The sequence below is a fragment of the Arachis hypogaea genome, chromosome 12 (genome assembly GCF_003086295.3).
Source record: "Arachis hypogaea cultivar Tifrunner chromosome 12, arahy.Tifrunner.gnm2.J5K5, whole genome shotgun sequence".
NCBI lineage: Eukaryota > Viridiplantae > Streptophyta > Magnoliopsida > Fabales > Fabaceae > Arachis > Arachis hypogaea.
In genome coordinates, this window is record NC_092047.1 from 1,383,414 (window position 1) to 1,403,470 (window position 20,057).

A 20,057-nucleotide genomic window follows, 5' to 3' on the forward strand; every position below is an offset into this window, starting at 1 on the left:
ACGCGTCGACATAAATTCTCCACTTCATTAGTTGGCATGATTGAAATACTTAATAGTCAAAACTCAAAACGGGTGAGATTTATTGGGTGTTTTGTTTGCGTTTCGTTTTTAATTTTTCTCTGAATTCCGTATATGAACCCCCCACAATTCGCAAGACCTAATTCTCCGGTTTCCAGTTGCAGAGATGGAATCATCGTCACCATCAAAGCGCGGTAAGACCTATTCGGAAGTGTTTTTTCCACTTCCTCCTCTTAATCGAGAGTCTTCCATCATTATGTATGAGTTGAGGACAATCTATCGATACATGGAGGAGCAATTCTCATCAATTATCCGGGAACAAGCTCGACAAAAGGGTGCCATAGTACCCCAATATGAGTGTGTTACTCTGTGTCTCTTGGATATTCCTGATGACTATGTTCCTCTGAGTCCCATGTATAGTCCTCATTCCTCCGAACACTCAGCGAAGCCATTTGAGTGAGTTTCATGCATTCATGCATGTCCTAATTTACCTATCAATTGAATTCAATTTTCATAAAAGAAAGCCTTGAGAATTATTTACAGTTTTTATTTTGTACTTAATTGATTGTGTTTTATTCTTGATAGCAAAACGGGATGGATGGGGAAATGGATGGTGTTCAATTATCCTTATTCTCCTCCTGATGATCTACCACGGATGAAAGCTCAAGAAGAAGCACCTCAACCTCCACCACCTCCTCCTCCTCCTTCTCGAGAGTTTTCCATGATTATGGATGAATTGAGGAGAATGCGTCGATACATGAAGGAGCAATTCACATCCATAGTTCCTAAGAAACCCCAATCTGAGCCATCTCCTCCGAGTCCCGTGTATTATACTCCTTCCTCCAAACACTCTGAGTGAGTTTCATGCATTCATGCATGCCCTAATTTACCTATCAATTGAATTCAATTTGCATATTATTTTCATAAAAGAAAGCCTTGAGAATTATTTACACTGTTTATTTTGTACTTGATTGTGTTTTATTCTTGATAGGAAAACGGGATGGATGGTGTCCGATTGTCCTCCTCCCGATGATCCACCACTACCACAAGGCGGTGATGATGTTCAAGCCAAGATGGATCGGATGAAAGCTTATAAAAAAGCACCTCTACCTCCACCACCTCTTCCTCCTCCTTCTTCTCGAGAGTTTTCCATGATTCTGGATGAGTTGAGGAGAATGCATCGATACATGGAGGGGAAATTCACATCCATTCTCCGGGAACAAGCTCGACAAAGGGATGCCATAGTTCCTAAGAAACCCCAATCTGAGCCATCTGATGAGTATGCTCCTCTGAGTCCCGTGTATTATCCTCCTTCCTCCGAACACTCAGCGGAGCCATCTGAGTGAGTTTCATGCACTCATGCATGCCCTAATTTACCTATCGATTGAATTCAATTTGCATATTATTTTCATAAAAGAAAGCCTTGAGAATTATTTACAGTTTTTATTTTGTACTTCATTGTGTTTTATTCTTGATAGCAAAACGGGATGGATGGTGTCCGATTGTCCTCCTCCTGATGATCGACCACTACCACAAGGTGGTGTTGAAGTTCAAGCTAAGATGGATCGGATGAAAGCTCAAGAAGAAGCACTTCAACCTCCTCCTCCTCCTTCTCGAGAGTCTACCATAATTCTGGATGAGTTGAGGAGAATCCATCGATACATGGAGGGGAAATTCACATCCATTCTCCGGGAACAAGCTCGCCAAAGGTATGCCATAGTTCATTTGTACGCCAACTTTTTGGTTCATATCTTGCCGTGTTTTTGTTTGTTAACTGTTCTTTTGCAATTTGATAATTGTTCTTTTGAATACCATGGTTTTGAGTATTGTTCGGGCAATTCTGTTATTTTTGTTGTGTTTATCAAGAGCTGAATTGTGATTTAACATTGATATCATTGTTGATCATATCTCTTGTTTATACATAATGACATTTAATTAAACTCTTCTTTTGATTTACGTTGTTGTTTCCTTATTTTTATGGATTTTGTCGTGAAAATTGTTATATGTATAAGCACATTGTCACAATAAAATTACTTAGGGTATCCCACCATTTGTAAAATTGATTTCTTTAGGTCACCCAGTTTTGTATTGCAAAACACTTGGGGCCCCTGCATCAGTGTACCTTCGGTAAACGTGAGGAAAACACCCTTGGGCCAGCAAATTGAAAGCATGTTAAACCTTTCTGTTCAATTTTTTACTATTGTTCTTGACAAAAGGGAAACTAAGTTTGAAAATGGATCTTCATCCTCAACTTCTACTATTGTTATTAGATAATAGTATAAATTGAATCCCTCTTATTTTATTTATGTTTTAATGTTGTTATCATTCTATGTGAAGACAATTTTTGATTTGTATATGTAAACTAAAAAAGAATATTGCAGGTTTTTCATGCATCGACTCACTGAAAACGATAGCTGTTTAAATTCTTTTTTAAATAGGGACTCCAAGTGGGATGATTGTGGTGTTGTGGACAAAGAGACACACAAGAGGAAAAACCATCATGAAGGTGATGTCATGGAAGAGACATGCAAAAAGAAGGCCAAATTTGTGGAAGGCTCAGAGGAGGTGAAGAAGCAACTTCATTATTATTGCTGTGTTGCTATACATATGCTAATTCTGTAACACGCCGCTCAAGCAAATAATCTTAAAGGTGGAATTGTTCCCATGGCATATCCTGTTCTAAGAAGATATATTTCAAACATTCAAGGGCAATCTTGCGAATTTCATGGCGGCTACTATTAAAAGATTATCCTTTTTTGGCTGGAGATGATCATAAATAGATAATATCTATGGTGTGTGTTCACTGCCAAAGGGATTTGCCCGCAATTTTGCTATATGTTTTAATCAATGTTTTGACATTTTGTTCATTGATTAGTCACATTATTCTACATGAGGTTAATTATCCTGTAAAGTCTCCCCAACTTAATATTCTCTCTCTATACACACACACATTGTCTCTCCACTTCACTCTCCCAATTGTTTGCCCAACTCTTTACAAATTCAAAATATTCACACAGCTTATTGAGGTCATTGTGGTCTAAGCTTTTTCCGTTTATGGCTCTCTCTGATCAGTTTGGCCAATTCCCTGCTGATGGGAAGATGATCAATGAAGTGGGACACATAGGTGCCAGTTTGCAGGTATGTTTTGTTTGTTTTGATGAGTTATTGTGTGCTTAATGCTACTAATTAATATTTTTGCATTAGGAGGTTGGTGCTCGCCTTGTATCCATTGGTCGGACACAAGAGCTTGAAAAGGAACAACTTGCTGCTCGTGTAAAGGAATTGGAAACTAAAGTGTCCGAGGCTTTTGGTCAAGGGTTCTATCGAGCCGTGACCCAGGTTAAGGCTGTTTTTCCTGAAATTGATGTGGATAAGCTGGATGTGACCAAGGTGGTTTTAGATGGGAAGCTTGTGGATGAAGATGCTACTGGTGAGAAGAATGATTGAAGTTCTTCATTTGTAATGGTTTGCTTTGTTTTTTCCGTATGTTTGTAACGGTCGTCGTGCTTCCTCTGTTCGCTGAAGAACGAGGTCGCCAATTTTGAAAATTCGGGGAACGACTTTTTTTTAAGAAAAGTATAGGTAGACAATGAAAATACTAAAAAATGTGAACAATGGATATATTGGATGTTCATTTCACTAGGTGTACAGATGGTTATTCTAATATTAAAATTTAGGTGGGTAATTTAGAAGTGTAGTGTGTTTTGATTTGATTGGTGGTTGTTTATATTGTTCAAGAAAATTATTGGTTATCTAGCGTTACCTTTTTTTATTGTACTTACGTTGAATCAGTTGTTGCATTGCCTTTTGTCTTAGGGTTGCGATCTCTCTATTTTATTGCTTTGTTTTATTATTATGCACTAACCTTAGTAAGTTATGAGTTTTTTATTATTTGGCTTATGGTACTCTTTGAATATGTTTTCATATTATGCTTGCTTTATATTATTATGACTTGGATATTTTGGTTTGCTTATATATATATATGGTGCATGAATTCGTTGTTTTGATGAATGTCTTATAAAATAGGTCTAGTACACTTATTAACATTATAATTTCTCTTTGTTTTTGATAATGCCAAAAGGGGAAAAAGAATTAGTTAAGGATGTTATTCATGCTTTGATATAACACAATTAGATTTCTTTAATATAAAAAATAGTTGTTTTGAAAAATTTAGAGAATAAACATAAACATGGATATAAACATAATATGTTTTCTTAGATAAAGGAGGAACTAAGTATTAATTATCCTGTTATCATGTTAAGTTGCTTTTGAATTTGATATTGGTTTTGTGATTGAAAAATCTGTTTTTCATGTGCACTTTTTCATTTGACAACACAAGCGTAAATGGTCTTTTATCAATAATAAGATGAAAAGATAGATCTATAAATTGTACAAAGCTCATAGATGATTAGAGGCAAAGTTACAGAGGAGAGGCAACTACCACAACAAATTATGCTTGGCATAGTAACAATTTACAAGGAACAGTAGCAAAGACACAAATTATGCCTGAGCTATATAAAATTGAAATCATTGCTGACTACAACAATTTATATAAATTTAAAAAAGGGCAAAAATGTAATCAAATTTCTCATTTAGAATAATTAGGTAATAATAGAGTTAGATTAATTACGGGTGAAAATTCAGCCATTCAGGTACAATCAACTTCACATAAAATTGATAGTTGAGAGTCGTTAAATGACAATTTAGTCAAATCAGTCAAATTATCTAACCGCTCTCAATTATTAACTTAAAGTCGAATGTAGCTGAGTTTCCAGGTGAGTTTCCACCTTAATTAGTACATGCCAAAATCAATATCTTCTAGTTTTGTTGTAACTTGTATATATTGTATACATGTATGATGAAGAAGATGATAAACTAATAACTCATAAATCCTAAATGAATTATCATGCTTTATCATATATAAGTGAAAAATGAAAAGTGAAAACTGGCCATGAATATTTGATTTAATTATATTAGTAGTACATTACAATGTTAAAAGCTATAATGTTAACTTAGATTTTGGTACTTTATCTTTCCAGTAAAATTGATTAAGAGAATGGTACTCTTATATGAGTGGTTTTGTTTTGTGAATATAACATTAAAAAAAGTATCAAAAGAATTTAATCTCATAATTAGCTAATTTTATTTGAGTTGGATAAATTAGAATATAAAAGAATTTAAAAATTAATAGTTTAAACTTAAAAATTTCCATTTAGTTTATATATTTAACAGCTTTTTTTTGTTCTATCAATAATTTAACATAATAAGAAATTCATTAAAAGATTTATATAGTAATTTGTTTATGTATATATACTCAATTAATAACTTTTTTTTTTTCTTTTGAAAGAAATATTAGGAAGACAGCTGTAACATGAGAAAGCAGAAGCAAGCGATGAGGAATAGAAGCATGAATTGAGGAATGGGAATGCATGTTGGAATTTTGAAGTGCATAATCATTTTTTTATGATCTTTTAGTCTAAAGCAAGACATCTATTACTATTAACACCAAAAGAGAACACAATGATAATTATGTGCTAAGGATGCCTTTTTAAATATATAGATTATTATACTCTTGACTTTATTATATATATATATATATATATTTCTTTTTTAGAAGATCAATTAAGTGACTGATAAGTTTGGTATTACTCCTAATCCTATAATGTTAGATTTTTTTACTGTATTTAAACTTTTAGTAAATTTTAAAACTCACTTGAATCTAATTAATTTTATGCAAATTAAATTTATTTATTATAATAAAATTTGAAATAATTCCACTTTATATAGATGTCAAATTTAAAACTTTAAAAACATTACGACAAAGTTGTTTAAAGAGTTAAATCTTAATTTGGTCTCTGAAATTTGGTCATATACTTAGAATGACCTCTACAATTTCGTTAGTCCCAATTAAAACTTTTAAATTTGTAATTGTGGCTCCAGCTTGTCCTTGCGATCATCTCCGTTACCGAAATGCTGATCTAGCACAATTGCATGACATGGTTGACACTACTTAAACGACGGCGCATTAGTTTTGCGCCCAAACTCTTTGGAAACCATACATTGTAAGGATTTTCTTGATGTTTTGCAACTTATGATTGTCGTAGTGAAAAAAAAAGGAGTTTTAACCCACAAAAAACTGAAACGACGTAGTTTCTAAAGAGTTTAGACGCGAAATTAATGCGCCGTCATTTAAGTTGTGTCCACCATGTCATGCAATTGCGTCAAATCAGTATTCTGGTGACGGAGATAATCGCAGAAACAAACTGGAGCGACAATTATAAATTTAAGGATTCTAATTGAGACCAATAAAATTATAGGATTGTTCTGAACATCAGACTAAATTTTAGAAGTCAAATTGAAATTTAACTCTTATTTAAATCACTCTAAATTTGACGGGTGAAAAATTATTATAGAAAATAACACATTAAAAGTTTCTATAGATACGTGACAAATTCTTTTGTCACCATCCATAAATTATGAATTATTTGCACGAAATTCTCAGTATGAAAACTGAACTATCACATTTCCAAATCTCTGAAAAATCTTTATATAGAGATTTGTGCATCCAATTTCATAGACACATTGATCCAATGCTGAGCCGTGCAACTATTTGTCGTCATGAGCATACCCACACCATATAATTTCTTTTTAATCCTTCCAAAATAAATGGCGGTGGAAATACATAAATTTATATTTATATATAATATATATAAGTTAACATCAACTTATATTGGTGTAATTTAAAGCATGTGTTTGTACAATTGTACTTATAATTCTTATTCTTAGAGAATATATTTTTTTAATTCGATATATACTGAAATTAACTACTAAAATCAGTATGAAATATATATTAAAATATAAAATATACATTAAAAATAAATTAAATAAAATATAAATTTTTATATATTTATATAGAAATATATAATGATTAATTTTAGTTTATAAATAATATATTTTATATTGATTTAATTGGAGAATTATAATTATCTATTATAAGAGTTATTGTGATAATAAAAAATTAGATAAAAAGTATATAAGAAATAAACTTTTATTAGCACAAAAATGATTAATTTATAAAATTAGCTAGATAATATAAAATTTAAATCCAATAACAAATTTTATAACAAAATTGAATGAATAAAAAATTATTTACATATATTGTTTCTTTAATATTATGTTAGTATAATTTAATCTTGAAATAGATTAAATATTTTAAACATAAGATTCTTTTATATTAAGTTTTTGTATATTGTCTACTATTTATTTATTATATATTTTTTTAGTTGACTAATTTTACGATTTAGATTTCATTTAAAAGTTTGTTGTTGACTAATAAATTATTGTATATATAAAATGAGTTCAAACTTTTAACACTTATTTAAAGTGAATTGCTCAATTTAAGTTAATTATTTATTTATCATATATATATTAATCAATAATTTTAAAAACGAAAACAGAAACATTATAAATGGAATATATAAAAGTCCACAAGACAATGTGTTTTGCCAACAAATCATGCAATAAAAAAATGTTTTAAATAACATGCAGATTCCAGATCTTCGAACATATGCTCATGACATACACTCATGACATGTCGGTAATAATTGATTTTTTTTTCACATTTTTATATTATACTATTTTTTATTTAAAAAAAAAACAAAAAGAAAAATAATTGTTTAGAAAAATCAAAAGCATATAGCTAGCTCCATCATCCATCACCATCTTTCTTTTTCTTCTGCTCTTCACACACAACCCTCAGATCTTTCAGTTCAGCTCCGAGTTTCTCAACTAGCTGCCAATTATTTTTCCGTTTCTCATTTGATTTTGCTCATTAAAAAAAAGCAAATTTTCATTTTTAGGGTTTAATGTTTTTACTTGATCTGTTTGGAAGTTGGAACTAAGAAGTGGTGATTTCGGGAAAATGCTGAGTTTATGAGGAGAAATGGTTATTGGGATTTGTTTGGATCGAGGAAAAGACTTAAACTTTTCAATTTGCAAAACGAGGGTCCTTGTTTCCAAAATGTGGATCTTGTAAAAGCTGTTGACTTTGATCAACAAAGAAAAATAAGAGAAAAGAGAAAAAAAGGAGCAACATTTCCCTTTTTTCTTTCCAGCTCAAGGTGGTTCAACTTAGAAGAAGCTTAAAGGTTAAGTAGCTTTTTGAAGTAGGATGAAAAAGTACTGTGTGTATGTATATTTATATGTTGAAGACTTGACTTGAGTTGCATTTCTGGGGTTGTTGAGTAACTGAGTTGACTCTGAAATCAGATAAGAAGGTAGATGCTAAGATAGTAGTATGTAGAGTATTATTTTATATGGTTATGAAAAAGTTAGGTATTCAGCATGTGTGTGTGTGTTTTAACTTTTACCTAAACCATTTTTGGATTAATGAAGTTACATATTCATGTGTGATGTTTGTCTCTCATGTTTTATTAGCTTTAAATGCAAAAACTGAGGTTGCTGGTGTTATTAGTTTTGGTTATGAGAGAATGTGAGATCACCTACCAAAAGTCCTTTTGATTTAATGAAGTAGCCTTAGATTTGATGGAGTTTTATTTGGTGGTTAATTATATTTTCTGTGCTTACTTGATCCTACAAAATGTTCATGAAGTTAGTGGCATCAGAAAATAAAGTGTAGAATTGACAGAATATTCTGTTGTAATGGCTTGGTACTAAATTGAGGATCACATTGTTGTTTGGTATACCCTTTTAACTTTCTACTTACACTGAGCTTTTAAAGTGATTTGCAGACAGTTCTAGCTCCAACATCTTACTACATGAGATTAGGAAAACCAAGTTAAAGACCATGATTGAAGTATCTCGAGGCAGCGAATAAGGTTTTGTTAGACTTCTGGTGGAGTGAAGGGGACTTGCCATTTTTAGACACATTTGGAAAAGGCACATTATTGAAAGTGGAAGAAGCTTTTGTTAATTCAAGTTTGACTTGTGCATATCAGAATGGGGATTCAGTGCTCCAGATTCTTTCCATGTTGTATGAATTCACAAGTTAAGGCATCTGTTCCTGAAACTCCAGATGCCGGTGGGTAAAATCATACCATAACCATAGTGGATTGTGTTGTTCTGGTTGTGTGACAAGAAGTTCTGATTTATGATGGATGTTTATTTGATTTTTGTTCCAGAAAATGAGGACACAAGTGAGGTCAGTAACTGGCCTATGTTCTGTGAATTTTCTCTAGAGCAACTTAAGAATGCTACCTCTGGTTTTGCTGTTGAGAATATTGTATCCGAACATGGAGAGAAGGCACCAAATGTTGTTTATAAAGGGAAGCTGGAGAATCAAATGAGGATTGCCGTTAAACGATTCAACAGAAATGCTTGGCCTGATTCGCGGCAGTTTTTGGTAAGTCTTTCCCCATGACTTCCTCCACAACTTAGTTTTCAATTATCATGTTGATGATCTAAGACTGTATCTAAATAAGTTTTCTTTCAAAGGGTAGATAAATAACATCTTTCAGCTTCATCTTTTATGTGAAGCTAATGTCCATCAAGTTGTGATGGTAGACCTTCTTTTTGCCCTTTTGTTTTAACCTACTAAAAACAAGTTTTTGCAACAACTGTAGGAGGAAGCAAGATCGGTTGGTCAGCTTCGGAACCAGAGACTAGCAAATTTGCTTGGTTGTTGTTGTGAAGGAGATGAAAGGTTGCTTGTGGCTGAATATATGCCCAATGAAACACTTGCAAAGCACCTTTTCCATTGTAAGCAATCCTTCCATGCATATATTTTCTCCTTGTCATATTTGAAAATATTATTACTATATCTTGAATATATGATTTATTTATTTAGTTTAAGGTTTTGTTAGGATTAGTGCCTAAGCCACCATTTTACTAACCATTTTCCATTTGGAATTTACATGATACCAATGGGTGCAGTTTATTTTTAGTTATAATGTTTAAAAGTTCTGTAAACATCAAGAATGAGTGGCTAGGAATGTTCTTGAGCACACATTAAATGTGCTCCAAGAACGTGCGAGTATTTTTGTTATACAATTCAAATGACATTAGAAAGGGCGCCATGAATAGATTCGACTTAAGAGTGGTTCTATTTCTTGTGTCTAAACCAGGGGAAACACAACCCATGAAATGGGCAATGCGGCTAAGAGTTGTTCTACATCTTGCACAAGCTCTAGAGTACTGTACAAGTAAAGGGCGAGCACTCTATCACGACCTTAATGCATATCGGGTTCTATTTGATGAGGTAAGCTTTATGTGCCTTGCCTATTTTATATGTGTCTAACATAATTAGATTGAGATAAAAATGTTAGAAACTTTCAGGATGGTAATCCTAGGCTTTCGAGTTTCGGCCTCATGAAAAATAGTAGGGATGGGAAAAGTTACGGCACAAATTTGGCATTTACCCCTCCGGAGTATCTCAGAACCGGTACGAATGTTGTTTAGTCTGGCCTATTAATGCTTCAAACTCAGCATAGTTGAAAATCTGTATTGCATTTTAAATTTACAACCAGTTATATTTTGCAAGATCTGAGTGATGCAATATTTCATATATCTCTTTGTTCCATAGGGAGAGTAACACCGGAAAGTGTGATTTATAGCTTTGGCACTCTTTTGCTGGACCTTCTCAGTGGGAAACATATCCCCCCAAGTCATGTAAGTTATTCCTTCTGGCTGAATTCCCTAACAAAGACATAGCATGTTTGTGTACTATTATTAATACACATACATATATAAGTATTGTAAAATTTTGTGCAGGCCCTTGATTTGATTCGGGACAGAAATCTTCAGATGCTAACAGATTCTTGTTTGGAAGGGCAATTTTCTGATGATGATGGGACTGAGTTGGTGCGGTTAGCGTCACGGTGTTTACAGTACGAACCTCGAGAACGGCCTAATCCGAAATCGTTAGTGGCTGCACTGGCTCCTCTTCAAAAGGAAACAGAGGTTTGTTTATTAGTATATGTTCACATAAAACATGCTGAAATGACAAACATATCACAACTCCTTACTATTTTCTCATAACAAAATTTAGATCTCATCTTTTCTTTATAGGTTCCTTCAGATGTCTTGATGGGAATTCCACATAGTGCTGCTACTTTTGCTTCATTGTCTCCACTTGGTGAAGCATGTGCAAGAAAGGACTTGACTGCCATACATGAAGTTCTGGAAAAACTTGGCTATAAAGATGATGAAGGAGTGGCAAATGAGGTTCTTTATCTATATTATGTTTTAATTAATTGCTATATTCCTTTTAAAATTTTTTACAAGATTTATGTAATATACATTTTATATGCACAAGTGGACAAGATGCTTACTTTTGTGTTTGCTTTTCTCTTTTTGGATACTGCAGTTATCATTCCAGATGTGGACTGATCAAATGCAGGAGACATTGAATTGTAAGAAAAAGGGCGACGTTGCTTTCCGGCAGAAAGATTTTAAACTAGCAATTGAATGCTACACGCAGGTAGTTTTTATGCTCTCTTAATGATTTACATGCACTTGTATGTTATACAGATCACTACTTTTTACTGAATTCGAAGGTAACTGGATCCTAATCCTTCATAGTTAGCATGAAAGTTTCATGTTTGTGAATAATGCTTTAGATTTCTAGCTAGAGCATAGTTACCATGGCTCTCTCTTATTTGCATGTGTACATTTACTGAATTCCCCATTTCCTACACTGCTTAGCAAATTCTCTATAAAATATAGTTTAATCACAAAAGGTACTGAATTTAGTACTGAAACAAGTCGTATATCCCGCTTTCTGGTAACTAGAGTTTCACATCAATATTTTGTTGATAAAGGAATAGTTTTGGTAGAATTTCTGAATCCATTCTTTTTAACTGTTCATACACAGTTCATTGATGCCGGAACGATGGTTTCTCCTACAGTCTATGCACGACGCAGTCTGTGTTATCTTATTAGCGACATGTATCAGGAAGCACTGAACGATGCAGTGCAAACAAGAGTGATTTCCCCTGTATGGCACATTGCATTTTATCTTGAATCTGTTGCACTTGGAGGACTTGGAATGGAGAATGAAGCACAAGTAGCAATTAAAGAAGCTACAACACTTGAAGCTAAGAGGAGTTCAAATGCTAAACAAAAGTGAATAAGGCTTTGTACAGAGACAAACCTTTCTTGCTGATTTATGTTCTGCATGATGATGATGACAACCACCACCCCCACAAGATTAATTATTACAAAGATTTCATCTTTGATTACACCATAGATCCACAACAACAAAGTTGAATGTGTTTTTTTAAGACTACTACTTCAAGGAACAGTGATTGGATTGGATGAGTGTTGGTTATGACACACCCCTTCCCCCTTTTTTGTTGGGTTGGTTAGGATGTTCAATTTAGTTTATGATTTGATTCATTGAAGCATGGCTCCTTACTTCTGGCAAAATTTTTCAAATTTTTTTTTTTCTATTTTATAAAAGGTTGAAAGTGTGAAAAGTGAATAGCTTTGTTGATCATGGCCTTGTATTTTCATTATTTTTTGTTGGAATGCCAAGATATTGTGTTCATTTGTTGGTGCCTTGAAGCTTGTGACATCAATGCTTTTGATTGAATGAAAAAAAAGAAAGGGTTGGATGAGAAGTAAAAAATGGGAAGAAAAAAACCTATGATATTTGCAAGTTTCATCATACTTAAGGTATCATAATGTTGGATATGCTGCTCATTCAATAATGATGAGAGCTATTTGCTCACTTTACACAATATGAAGGTTGGTTCATAACGAAAATATACACTTGTGAATGCATCATTTTATATGACAGGCCACAGGATCCAAATAAAAGGGGAGGAAAGTTAACAAAAGATAAACGAAACATATCAATACATAATTAAAGTAAGAAAATGGACGTTGGGAAGAGTATAGCAATGGAAAAACTGACAATGATGCTACTCTGTCATTTATGCCATTGGTACTGAACTTGAGTGGGCACACTTCTCATGTAAAATGAGTATAACAAACATTTCTCGTCATTCAACCATTCTATTAGACAACATTAATTCACATATGCAAATGGCTAAAAAGAAAACCTTCACTCATCAAGATGAATCAAATGTTATGATCATAGTATGAAGATGAGTTCATGGATTCTCCTTGCCGCTGTCCAATTTCGCCAGGTTATTTTCTTGAGACTCTCTCTTTGATCCGAAAATGTACTCCTTCACGGTACTCTGAGCTGAAAGTATTTGCTTCTTAACCTGCCATTAAGAAACCATTCCATCAGAAACAAGAGGGAAATAATCCTTAGGAATTAGCATTTCAACTAAATCATCTTCAACTTGACAAAAAGGCTTAAAACTAAATAAAATAAAACAGTATTCTCATTCAATCTCTAACTCCCTACCTACCCCCCCCCCTTTTTTTTTCTCTCTCTCTATTTATAGACAACTATCTCTTCTAACTAACTTTGGTGCCCTGATATTATAACTTGAAAAGTTGAAAGTTGTAAGAGAGTAACTAGCAATATATATTGAAAACAAGTTATTCTGCTGTTATAGATGCATCAAACGTTTTATATAGCCATATCTATGGACTATGATAGTGAATGTTGACTAGTGAATTACTAATAAGGATAGGTTTGGTTGCGGAATAAAATTCAGGTGGACACTTTCATGTATCGAATTCATCCATGAAAACTTCATCCCATTTTTACACCTCTACCAAACAAATAAGTGTAGTAGAGATGAGATTGCTGAACTCTTTTGGGTATGACCAGACAAGTAACAAGTAAGACTAATAACAAATAAAATTGTGAGGCAGAATCTAGTATAGAGAAGATGACATAAACTTAAATAATAAGACTAACAGATGCTCTTAATAAAACTGTAAATCAAACATTTTCTGAAGCTTTTGGGTTTTGATAACCCAGTGGCAGTAGATTGATGTATTGACATTCAGGCACTCCTGCCAGTGAAGCACATAAGCATCAAGGGCTCAAACTATGCACTCTATTAACAAGGTTTATTCAGTGATACTTGAGAAGGTGAACTCAAATGAGGAAGTTAATTTTCAGAGTACAACCAGAATAGAGGTTCTAGAAACAGCATTCTAACTAGAAAAGGCACATACTTATCTCTATTGCAAGGCCATAGTTTCTAATATACAAAGTTAGTTATTAGTGCAACATTTTACAGCTCATCCACAAGCAATTGCATGTACTTGCAAAAATGAAAGTATTGATATTTGATTATTTGAATAGTTTTTGAGAAGGGAACCATGCACCAGTAGAATAATCATGGTGGTCCAACCCCCAATTCACCAGTAGATTTTGAATAAAGTTTCAAATTGAAACCAGCATTCATCCAATAGGTATAACCAACACCAAATTAGATGACCTAACTTGACCTTTGTTTGAGACAAAAAAAAAATTCCAAATTGCAGCCATGAAACTTGCAACTAATAAGTAATAGCCCATAAACCAGAAAATCAACTGAGAAGTATGGGAAAAACTAGAACATCTATCCAATAATAATAACAATAAAGAAGAAAAGGGTAAAGATTAAAGCTTTTGAATCAGAGAAAGAGAGAGATTACACACAGGGTCGAGAGCGTTAGGCTGAGGGCCATAATCAGCGGTCAAGAGGAAATAGGAAGCGGTGACGGTTGCAACAATGGTTACCCTTTTCACCAGCTTCTCCGTTTTTGGACTCAACAAACTCATTTTTCTTCAATTTGATCAGATCCAATGCGATTATCTTCTTCGCTTCTCTCTAACTTCAAGCTTCAAGCTTCAAACTCTGTTCCAGGTTCGGCACTTGGGTTATTCGTTATTGTTTGTTTGTTGCCATTACCACTATCAAAGTAAAAACGAAGAAGATAATATATTTATTTAAATGAAAAAATTCTAAATAGCCCTCGACAATTATTTTAAAAGACAATTAGGTTTTGGAAAAAATAAATAAATAAATAAATAGGTCCTGACTTTTGTCCCGCAGGTATTTTTGTCCTTGACTATTAAAAAATACTTTTAAGTTCTTCACTTTCACAAAATTTAGACGGATCAGTCCCTCCGTCCAAATGCATCCGTCAGGACTGATCTGTCCAAATGTCTCCGTCAGGAACTGATCCGTCCAAGTTTTGTGGAGGTCAAAGACTTAAAAGTATTTTTCAATGGTCAAGAACGAAAATATCCGCAGAACAAAAGACCAGGAACCTATTTATCCTTTTCTCAAAAAAAAATACTCATTCCAATTTCTAAACTTTATTTTTATCGTATTGATTAGGCTTTGTGCCAAAAAAAATTTTTACACATAGCTAATCAATCCCAAAAAAACAAAGATCAAGAATCAAATTAAATATTTTTTTTGTCAAAAATCTCATTGTCCTTTCGAAATCATTGTAAAAAATCGAATCGAATATTCACTCTTTATTTAATAACTTTTTGTTTTATGTACCTTCTGGATTTAAGACTTTTTAATGGAATTATTGAATTTTATTTACCGTTTATTTATATTATAGTTGCTTTGGTGACTTTATTATATTACAAGAGAAAGTATGTGTAATTAATTTTAGAGTTTAATGTTTATAATTTATAATAAAAGATTAAAAATTTATAGTTTATGATTTAAAATTTAAAATAAATAAAATAATTTTAAAAGAGTTGACTAGTGTTAACTAAAAAAAATTAGTTTAGAATATATTTGTTAAAATGTATGCTTAGAAGTAAAAGTTGAAATATAATTTAACATATAAAATAATTTTTTTTTCAAAAAATTTAAGTAAAATAAATTATCTTAAGAGGATGGGATGGAGTCCAACTAAATTGGTTTATAATTATCACATTGTTTGAGTAATATATGGTTTTCAGTTTTTCACTTCATCTTATACGTCCCAACTTAGAATTAGATGGAATAAAATAGGAGGGATTTGATGGAATGAATGGAAATATGGAATCTATTTTATGTAGACTACTTTACTAATTTACTTCATGAAATTGGCAAGTTATATAATAGAAGTCTATTCAATTATTGAGAAGAGGACAAATAAGTTCTTGACCTTTAAAGTCTGTAGATATTTAAATTTTCAACGATTTGAAAATATATTAAAATTTTTGACTTTCTCAAAATTTAAATACATCGTTCTCTCTGTTCATTTGGGACCAGCAGACCTAACAAAAAAAAATCAAACATGATTTTCGTTATACTGACCTGATGAGAAAATTTTTAAAATAGAATAAATTAGACCTAAAAATCGATATGTCTAAATTTAAAAAAAAAATTAAAAACTTAAATGTATTTTCAAATCATCAAAAATATAAATATCTACATTTTAAAAAGTCAAAGACCTATTTATCATTTCTCTAAATTCTTTTGATTTTTAAACTCTACTTACTTCCTATAATTTTATACCACCAAGTCAACACATGGATACCCTAAAAAGAAATTGATTCCATGTTATTGATTTCTTTCTAGTTATTAAATTAGTGTTTTGCTTTAAAAACATATTAGTGCACTAACATATCACTCACACTTAGAATATGTATATGTCTAGTGAAGAAATCAATCATTTTGAGTAACACTATAATTATCTATGAATAAAGACACTAAAAGTTTCTCTAGAATTTGGTTTATACTTTTCTAGAGAAATGACATGTGTGTTCCATAGCAATTAACATTTAACAGCCTCTCAAACCAAACTACCCCCATCCTCTCTCTATTTCACACACACCTAACCACTGAAACTACTAACCAACAGTAACTACCTACTCTTCACTCTCACACCCTTCTTCATCAAACAAAACCAAACTATGCTGTGTCTTTGGAGACGAAATACAGAAACACATTCACACAAACCATTGAGGCATTAACACAAACACAACATGCTCACATATTCATATTCATAGTCCCACCCTTCATCAATCTTCTTCCTCCGCCATTTCCAATGAACCAATACCACACAAACCCCACCACCACTACTACCAAATTTTATTCCCAATTCACCCCAAAATGCAACCACCTCAACCATCACAACCCCAAACCTCTCTCCTTCAACCTCACCATATCTTCTTCTCTCAAAAACCAATCACAAGACCCATCAAAGGATCCTCCTTTTTCACAAACCCTAACTTCAATTTTCCTCTCGCTGCCGGACTGGGCCGACGCCGTCAAAGAGCGTGGCATGCAGAGGAAGAGGGGACTCTACACCCACACCGAGTGGCTCCAGCACCGCTCCTCCCTCCGCCACCTCCGCCACCTCCTCTCGACCCTCTCCTCCCGTGTCGTCCTCTCTTTGCTCCCTCCAGTCCTCGCATTCACAACCTTCGCCGCCGCTATCGCCGCCTACAACTCCGCCGTCTCCGCACACTTCCTGCTCCCGGAGTATTTCCCGGTTCTCAGGGCTTCTTCTCTGCCTTACCAGCTCACCGCACCCGCCCTGGCCCTCCTCCTCGTTTTCCGAACCGAGGCTTCATACGCAAGGTTGCTACTCAGATTTCAGATAATGGTGTGAAAGAAAAAATTATACTTTCCTGCTTCGTAGTAGAATTGTTTACTCAAGTGAAAATTACTTGATTTATGATATTGTATCGTTGGATTCTGTAGCTGATTTCGTCAATTGGGATAAGTCTTTAGTTGTTGAATTTCAATTTTCGGAAAGCAATGCTACTATAACCGTAAAAAACAAGGGGAGAAAAAGGAGGAGATTTCAGTGTTGCTGTGAAAAACACCATGGTTGTTTTGGTTGTCAAATGGAATAGTCTAAGGGTTAACTTGCATGAACAAATTTGATTTGAATAAATTGGGACAAAAAAGTTCTGGCTAAAGGAGGTTGTTCGATGGAGTAAAATGGAGGGATATGCTTGCCCCTTTGAGGTTTAACTTGAATGGCACATGGTGATTTTGCCAAATAATTACATGCACAAATTATTGTTGTATAGTATTCTTTTCATTCTCTGAATTGTGTGGTATATATTATATACTCTTGTCATTCAACACAATCTACTATAGCAGTGATTGTGGAACAACTGATGCAACTAACTGCAAGTTTATGTGGGTTTCATTCCTGAGTACAGATTTGTGGAGGGGAAGAAGGCATGGACCAAGGTCATTGCTGGGGCACACGATTTTGCTACGCAGGTTATGGCTGTTGTTGAGAGTCCTTCGGATTTGCCTCTCAAGAAGGCACTTTTGCAGTACATCATGGCATTTCCTGTTGTGCTTAAGGTTGGAACCGTCTTTGTCTTAGTTGGGTTTTCATCAAGTTTAGATTACTCTTAATTACTATTGTGATGGTGGTCTGTGAGGTTTGTTAGTTGTGTTGGTAAGATTGGTGGTGAGTTGGTGGAGGTCAAAATGGTTTTTTCATTTGTTGAGCTTCAGTCAAGTTGGGATGTTTGCCATGGTAATGTAAAGGATAGTTTTTGAGGTTCTGTTGAAGGCATGTAGGTTTGGGTTTTTAGATGCTTGAGGTCAGAATACTAGAATAGCTCCATATTTTTAATTCCCACTAATTTTTGGCTTATTATTGATCTAGTCAGGAAACTCACATTGTGTATGATTTGAATGCAGTGTCATGTGTTGTATGGTTCAGATGTTAGGAGTGATCTTCAGCATGTGCTAGAAGTAGATGATCTAGCTATAGTGATTAATTCGAAACATAGACCTCGGTGCATTGTTGACTTCATATCTCAAAGCATTCATCTGCTAAAGTTGGAGGATGCCAGAAGAAGTGCATTGGTAGGCATTTATCAGAATTGTTGGCCTTTTTTAGTAAGTAGATGTTGAATGCAAAGATAAAATTGTAAAAATTTTACTTCCAATGTCAAAAATTGAAGTAGTAAGTTATGTGACTGCTTGGTAATTAGGTGGCAATATTTCGGATGTGTACCATCCTCTCTGTTAGAGAGTTTAACCTTTCCTATATCATGGTACATGGCACACTAGCAATCCCTTATTTTGTATGCCACTTGTCTTATTGCCTTACAGGAATCAAAGATCTCTTGTTTCCAAGACGGGATTGGCATCTGTGAACAACTTATGGGTATTCCCATTCCACTATCATATACTCGCTTGACGTCAAGGTTTCTTGTCCTGTGGCATTTAACGCTCCCTGTCATACTTTGGGATGATTGTCATTGGATGGTGGTTCCTGCTACCTTCATTAGTGCTGCTTCTTTGTTCTGCATTGAAGAAGTATTTTCCTTCCTTTACCTCGACTAGTTTATATTTCAAAATGATGTTGTTCTGCAAGTTTGTATGGTTCAGAGAAAATTGACCTCTAAGGCTATTTCACATTTGTTTATTTTTTCTTGTCTCTGTAATTCATGAGGTGAATTTAAGGGTGTGTTTTTTGTTTCAACTTATTTTTCTAGATTAAATTTTGCATGTATAAAACCAGAAATGTAGAGTCTTTAATCTAAACCAATTCTAGTTGAATTTGCATACAGCTGCCAAAGAAACATTGCTGAATCAATTTTTCTTGAACTGCCCTAAATCCAAACTTAAAAAGTGATTGATGGATTGATTCATGATTAATGCAGGTTGGAGTTCTTATAGAGGAGCCATTTCCTATGCTTGCACTTGATGCTCTGTGCCAAAAGGCCCATAACGACATCCAAGAATCAATTGAAGCTGAAAACTTAATCCACACTCAACTTGTTGCAAAGCAAAAGAAGGCAAAGAAGCACTCCCAGAGCGGCCACACGAAGGAGCATTCACCAAATGGCTGGCCTAATTCCTAGTTTAAAGGGAAACTTTCCACGAATCTCTCCAACTTTTGCTTATGAGGTGCCTCTGTACACTACTTGGAAGCCAAAGCTGATTGGTCACGAATGCTTCATGTTATGTAATTACTCACATTAGTTATGCAATACTTACAAAATTTTGAAAATAGGGCAAAGTTGTGCTCTCTAATGATGTATTCTACTTATGAAGTGACTCTTCAACTCTGTATATATCATAATCCATGTACATATAACTTGGTTCTCAGTGTATTTATGGAATATTGATTATTTATACAAACCAGTTACTTATAGCCATTTACTTTCTCTGGGCTTGTATATCAGCAATTGTTGAATCACTACAACTTGATACGATAGGATCATTTTTTCC

At 33.7% G+C, this 20,057-nt stretch overlaps 4 protein-coding genes across 11 annotated transcripts; 3 read left to right on the forward strand and 1 right to left on the reverse strand.

Moving 5' to 3' along the window:
* The first annotated feature begins 41 nt into the window (after positions 1-41).
* Positions 42-5,666, forward strand: LOC112726245 (uncharacterized). Of its 6 annotated transcripts, none has more exons than XR_011868985.1 (8): positions 42-474; positions 604-873; positions 1,010-1,360; positions 1,497-1,727; positions 2,457-2,810; positions 3,091-3,156; positions 3,223-3,448; positions 5,366-5,666. XR_011868985.1 is itself a non-coding variant. In XM_025775560.3 (8 exons), the coding sequence occupies exons 1-8, from the start codon at positions 185-187 to the stop codon at positions 5,386-5,388; spliced, it is 1,584 nt and encodes a 527-aa protein (XP_025631345.2). In that variant the 5' UTR covers positions 44-184; the 3' UTR covers positions 5,389-5,666. The 6 variants fall into 6 exon arrangements, 2 of the variants coding, with proteins under 2 accessions (XP_025631345.2, XP_025631346.2); XR_003165239.3 differs by having other exon boundaries at positions 44-474; positions 2,457-2,668; XR_011868986.1 differs by having other exon boundaries at positions 44-474; positions 2,457-2,668; positions 5,375-5,666.
* Positions 5,667-7,676: 2,010 nt separating this feature from the next.
* On the forward strand, positions 7,677-12,523 carry LOC112726246 (serine/threonine-protein kinase BSK3). 2 transcript variants are annotated; one of them, XM_025775563.3, is made up of 11 exons: positions 7,677-8,165; positions 8,769-9,058; positions 9,159-9,379; positions 9,600-9,735; positions 10,101-10,234; positions 10,312-10,417; positions 10,559-10,644; positions 10,747-10,935; positions 11,044-11,199; positions 11,342-11,455; positions 11,849-12,523. In XM_025775563.3, exons 2-11 carry the CDS (start codon positions 8,977-8,979, stop codon positions 12,101-12,103), a joined length of 1,479 nt encoding a protein of 492 aa, XP_025631348.1. In that variant the 5' UTR covers positions 7,677-8,165; positions 8,769-8,976; the 3' UTR covers positions 12,104-12,523. The 2 variants fall into 2 exon arrangements, with proteins under 2 accessions (XP_025631348.1, XP_025631349.1); XM_025775564.3 differs by having other exon boundaries at positions 7,729-8,294.
* A 294-nt stretch (positions 12,524-12,817) lies between these two features.
* LOC112726247 (uncharacterized) lies at positions 12,818-14,813 on the reverse strand. Its single transcript, XM_025775566.2, has 2 exons — positions 14,549-14,813; positions 12,818-13,208 (listed from the first exon to the last, which is right to left on the reverse strand). Exons 1-2 carry the CDS (start codon positions 14,669-14,671, stop codon positions 13,092-13,094), a joined length of 240 nt encoding a protein of 79 aa, XP_025631351.1. The 5' UTR covers positions 14,672-14,813; the 3' UTR covers positions 12,818-13,091.
* A 1,610-nt stretch (positions 14,814-16,423) lies between these two features.
* On the forward strand, positions 16,424-19,984 carry LOC112726248 (voltage-dependent chloride channel 1, chloroplastic). Of its 2 annotated transcripts, XM_025775567.3 has the most exons (5): positions 16,424-17,426; positions 18,020-18,170; positions 18,516-18,683; positions 18,933-19,139; positions 19,487-19,984. In XM_025775567.3, exons 1-5 carry the CDS (start codon positions 16,891-16,893, stop codon positions 19,685-19,687), a joined length of 1,263 nt encoding a protein of 420 aa, XP_025631352.1. In that variant the 5' UTR covers positions 16,424-16,890; the 3' UTR covers positions 19,688-19,984. The 2 variants fall into 2 exon arrangements, with proteins under 2 accessions (XP_025631352.1, XP_025631353.1); XM_025775568.3 differs by lacking the exon at positions 18,516-18,683 and having other exon boundaries at positions 16,524-17,426.
* Positions 19,985-20,057: the final 73 nt, after the last annotated feature.

Bases quoted from the DNA above. Each gene is read 5' to 3' on its own strand.
- LOC112726245 (XM_025775560.3), top strand. From the start codon at position 185: ATGGAATCATCGTCACCATCAAAGCGCGGTAAGACCTATTCGGAAGTG. The intron at 475-603 runs GTGAGTTTCATG...TATTCTTGATAG, and splicing joins CACTCAGCGAAGCCATTTGA to CAAAACGGGATGGATGGGGA. The intron at 1,361-1,496 runs GTGAGTTTCATG...TATTCTTGATAG, and splicing joins CACTCAGCGGAGCCATCTGA to CAAAACGGGATGGATGGTGT.
- LOC112726248 (XM_025775567.3), top strand. From the start codon at position 16,891: ATGAACCAATACCACACAAACCCCACCACCACTACTACCAAATTTTAT. The intron at 17,427-18,019 runs GTTGCTACTCAG...TCCTGAGTACAG, and splicing joins ACCGAGGCTTCATACGCAAG to ATTTGTGGAGGGGAAGAAGG. The intron at 18,171-18,515 runs GTTGGAACCGTC...ATTTGAATGCAG, and splicing joins CATTTCCTGTTGTGCTTAAG to TGTCATGTGTTGTATGGTTC.
- LOC112726246 (XM_025775563.3), top strand. From the start codon at position 8,977: ATGGGGATTCAGTGCTCCAGATTCTTTCCATGTTGTATGAATTCACAA. The intron at 9,380-9,599 runs GTAAGTCTTTCC...CAACAACTGTAG, and splicing joins CTGATTCGCGGCAGTTTTTG to GAGGAAGCAAGATCGGTTGG. The intron at 11,456-11,848 runs GTAGTTTTTATG...GTTCATACACAG, and splicing joins CAATTGAATGCTACACGCAG to TTCATTGATGCCGGAACGAT.
- LOC112726247 (XM_025775566.2), bottom strand. From the start codon at position 14,671: ATGAGTTTGTTGAGTCCAAAAACGGAGAAGCTGGTGAAAAGGGTAACC. The intron at 13,209-14,548 runs GTGTGTAATCTC...TCTTAATGGCAG, and splicing joins AGCCTAACGCTCTCGACCCT to GTTAAGAAGCAAATACTTTC.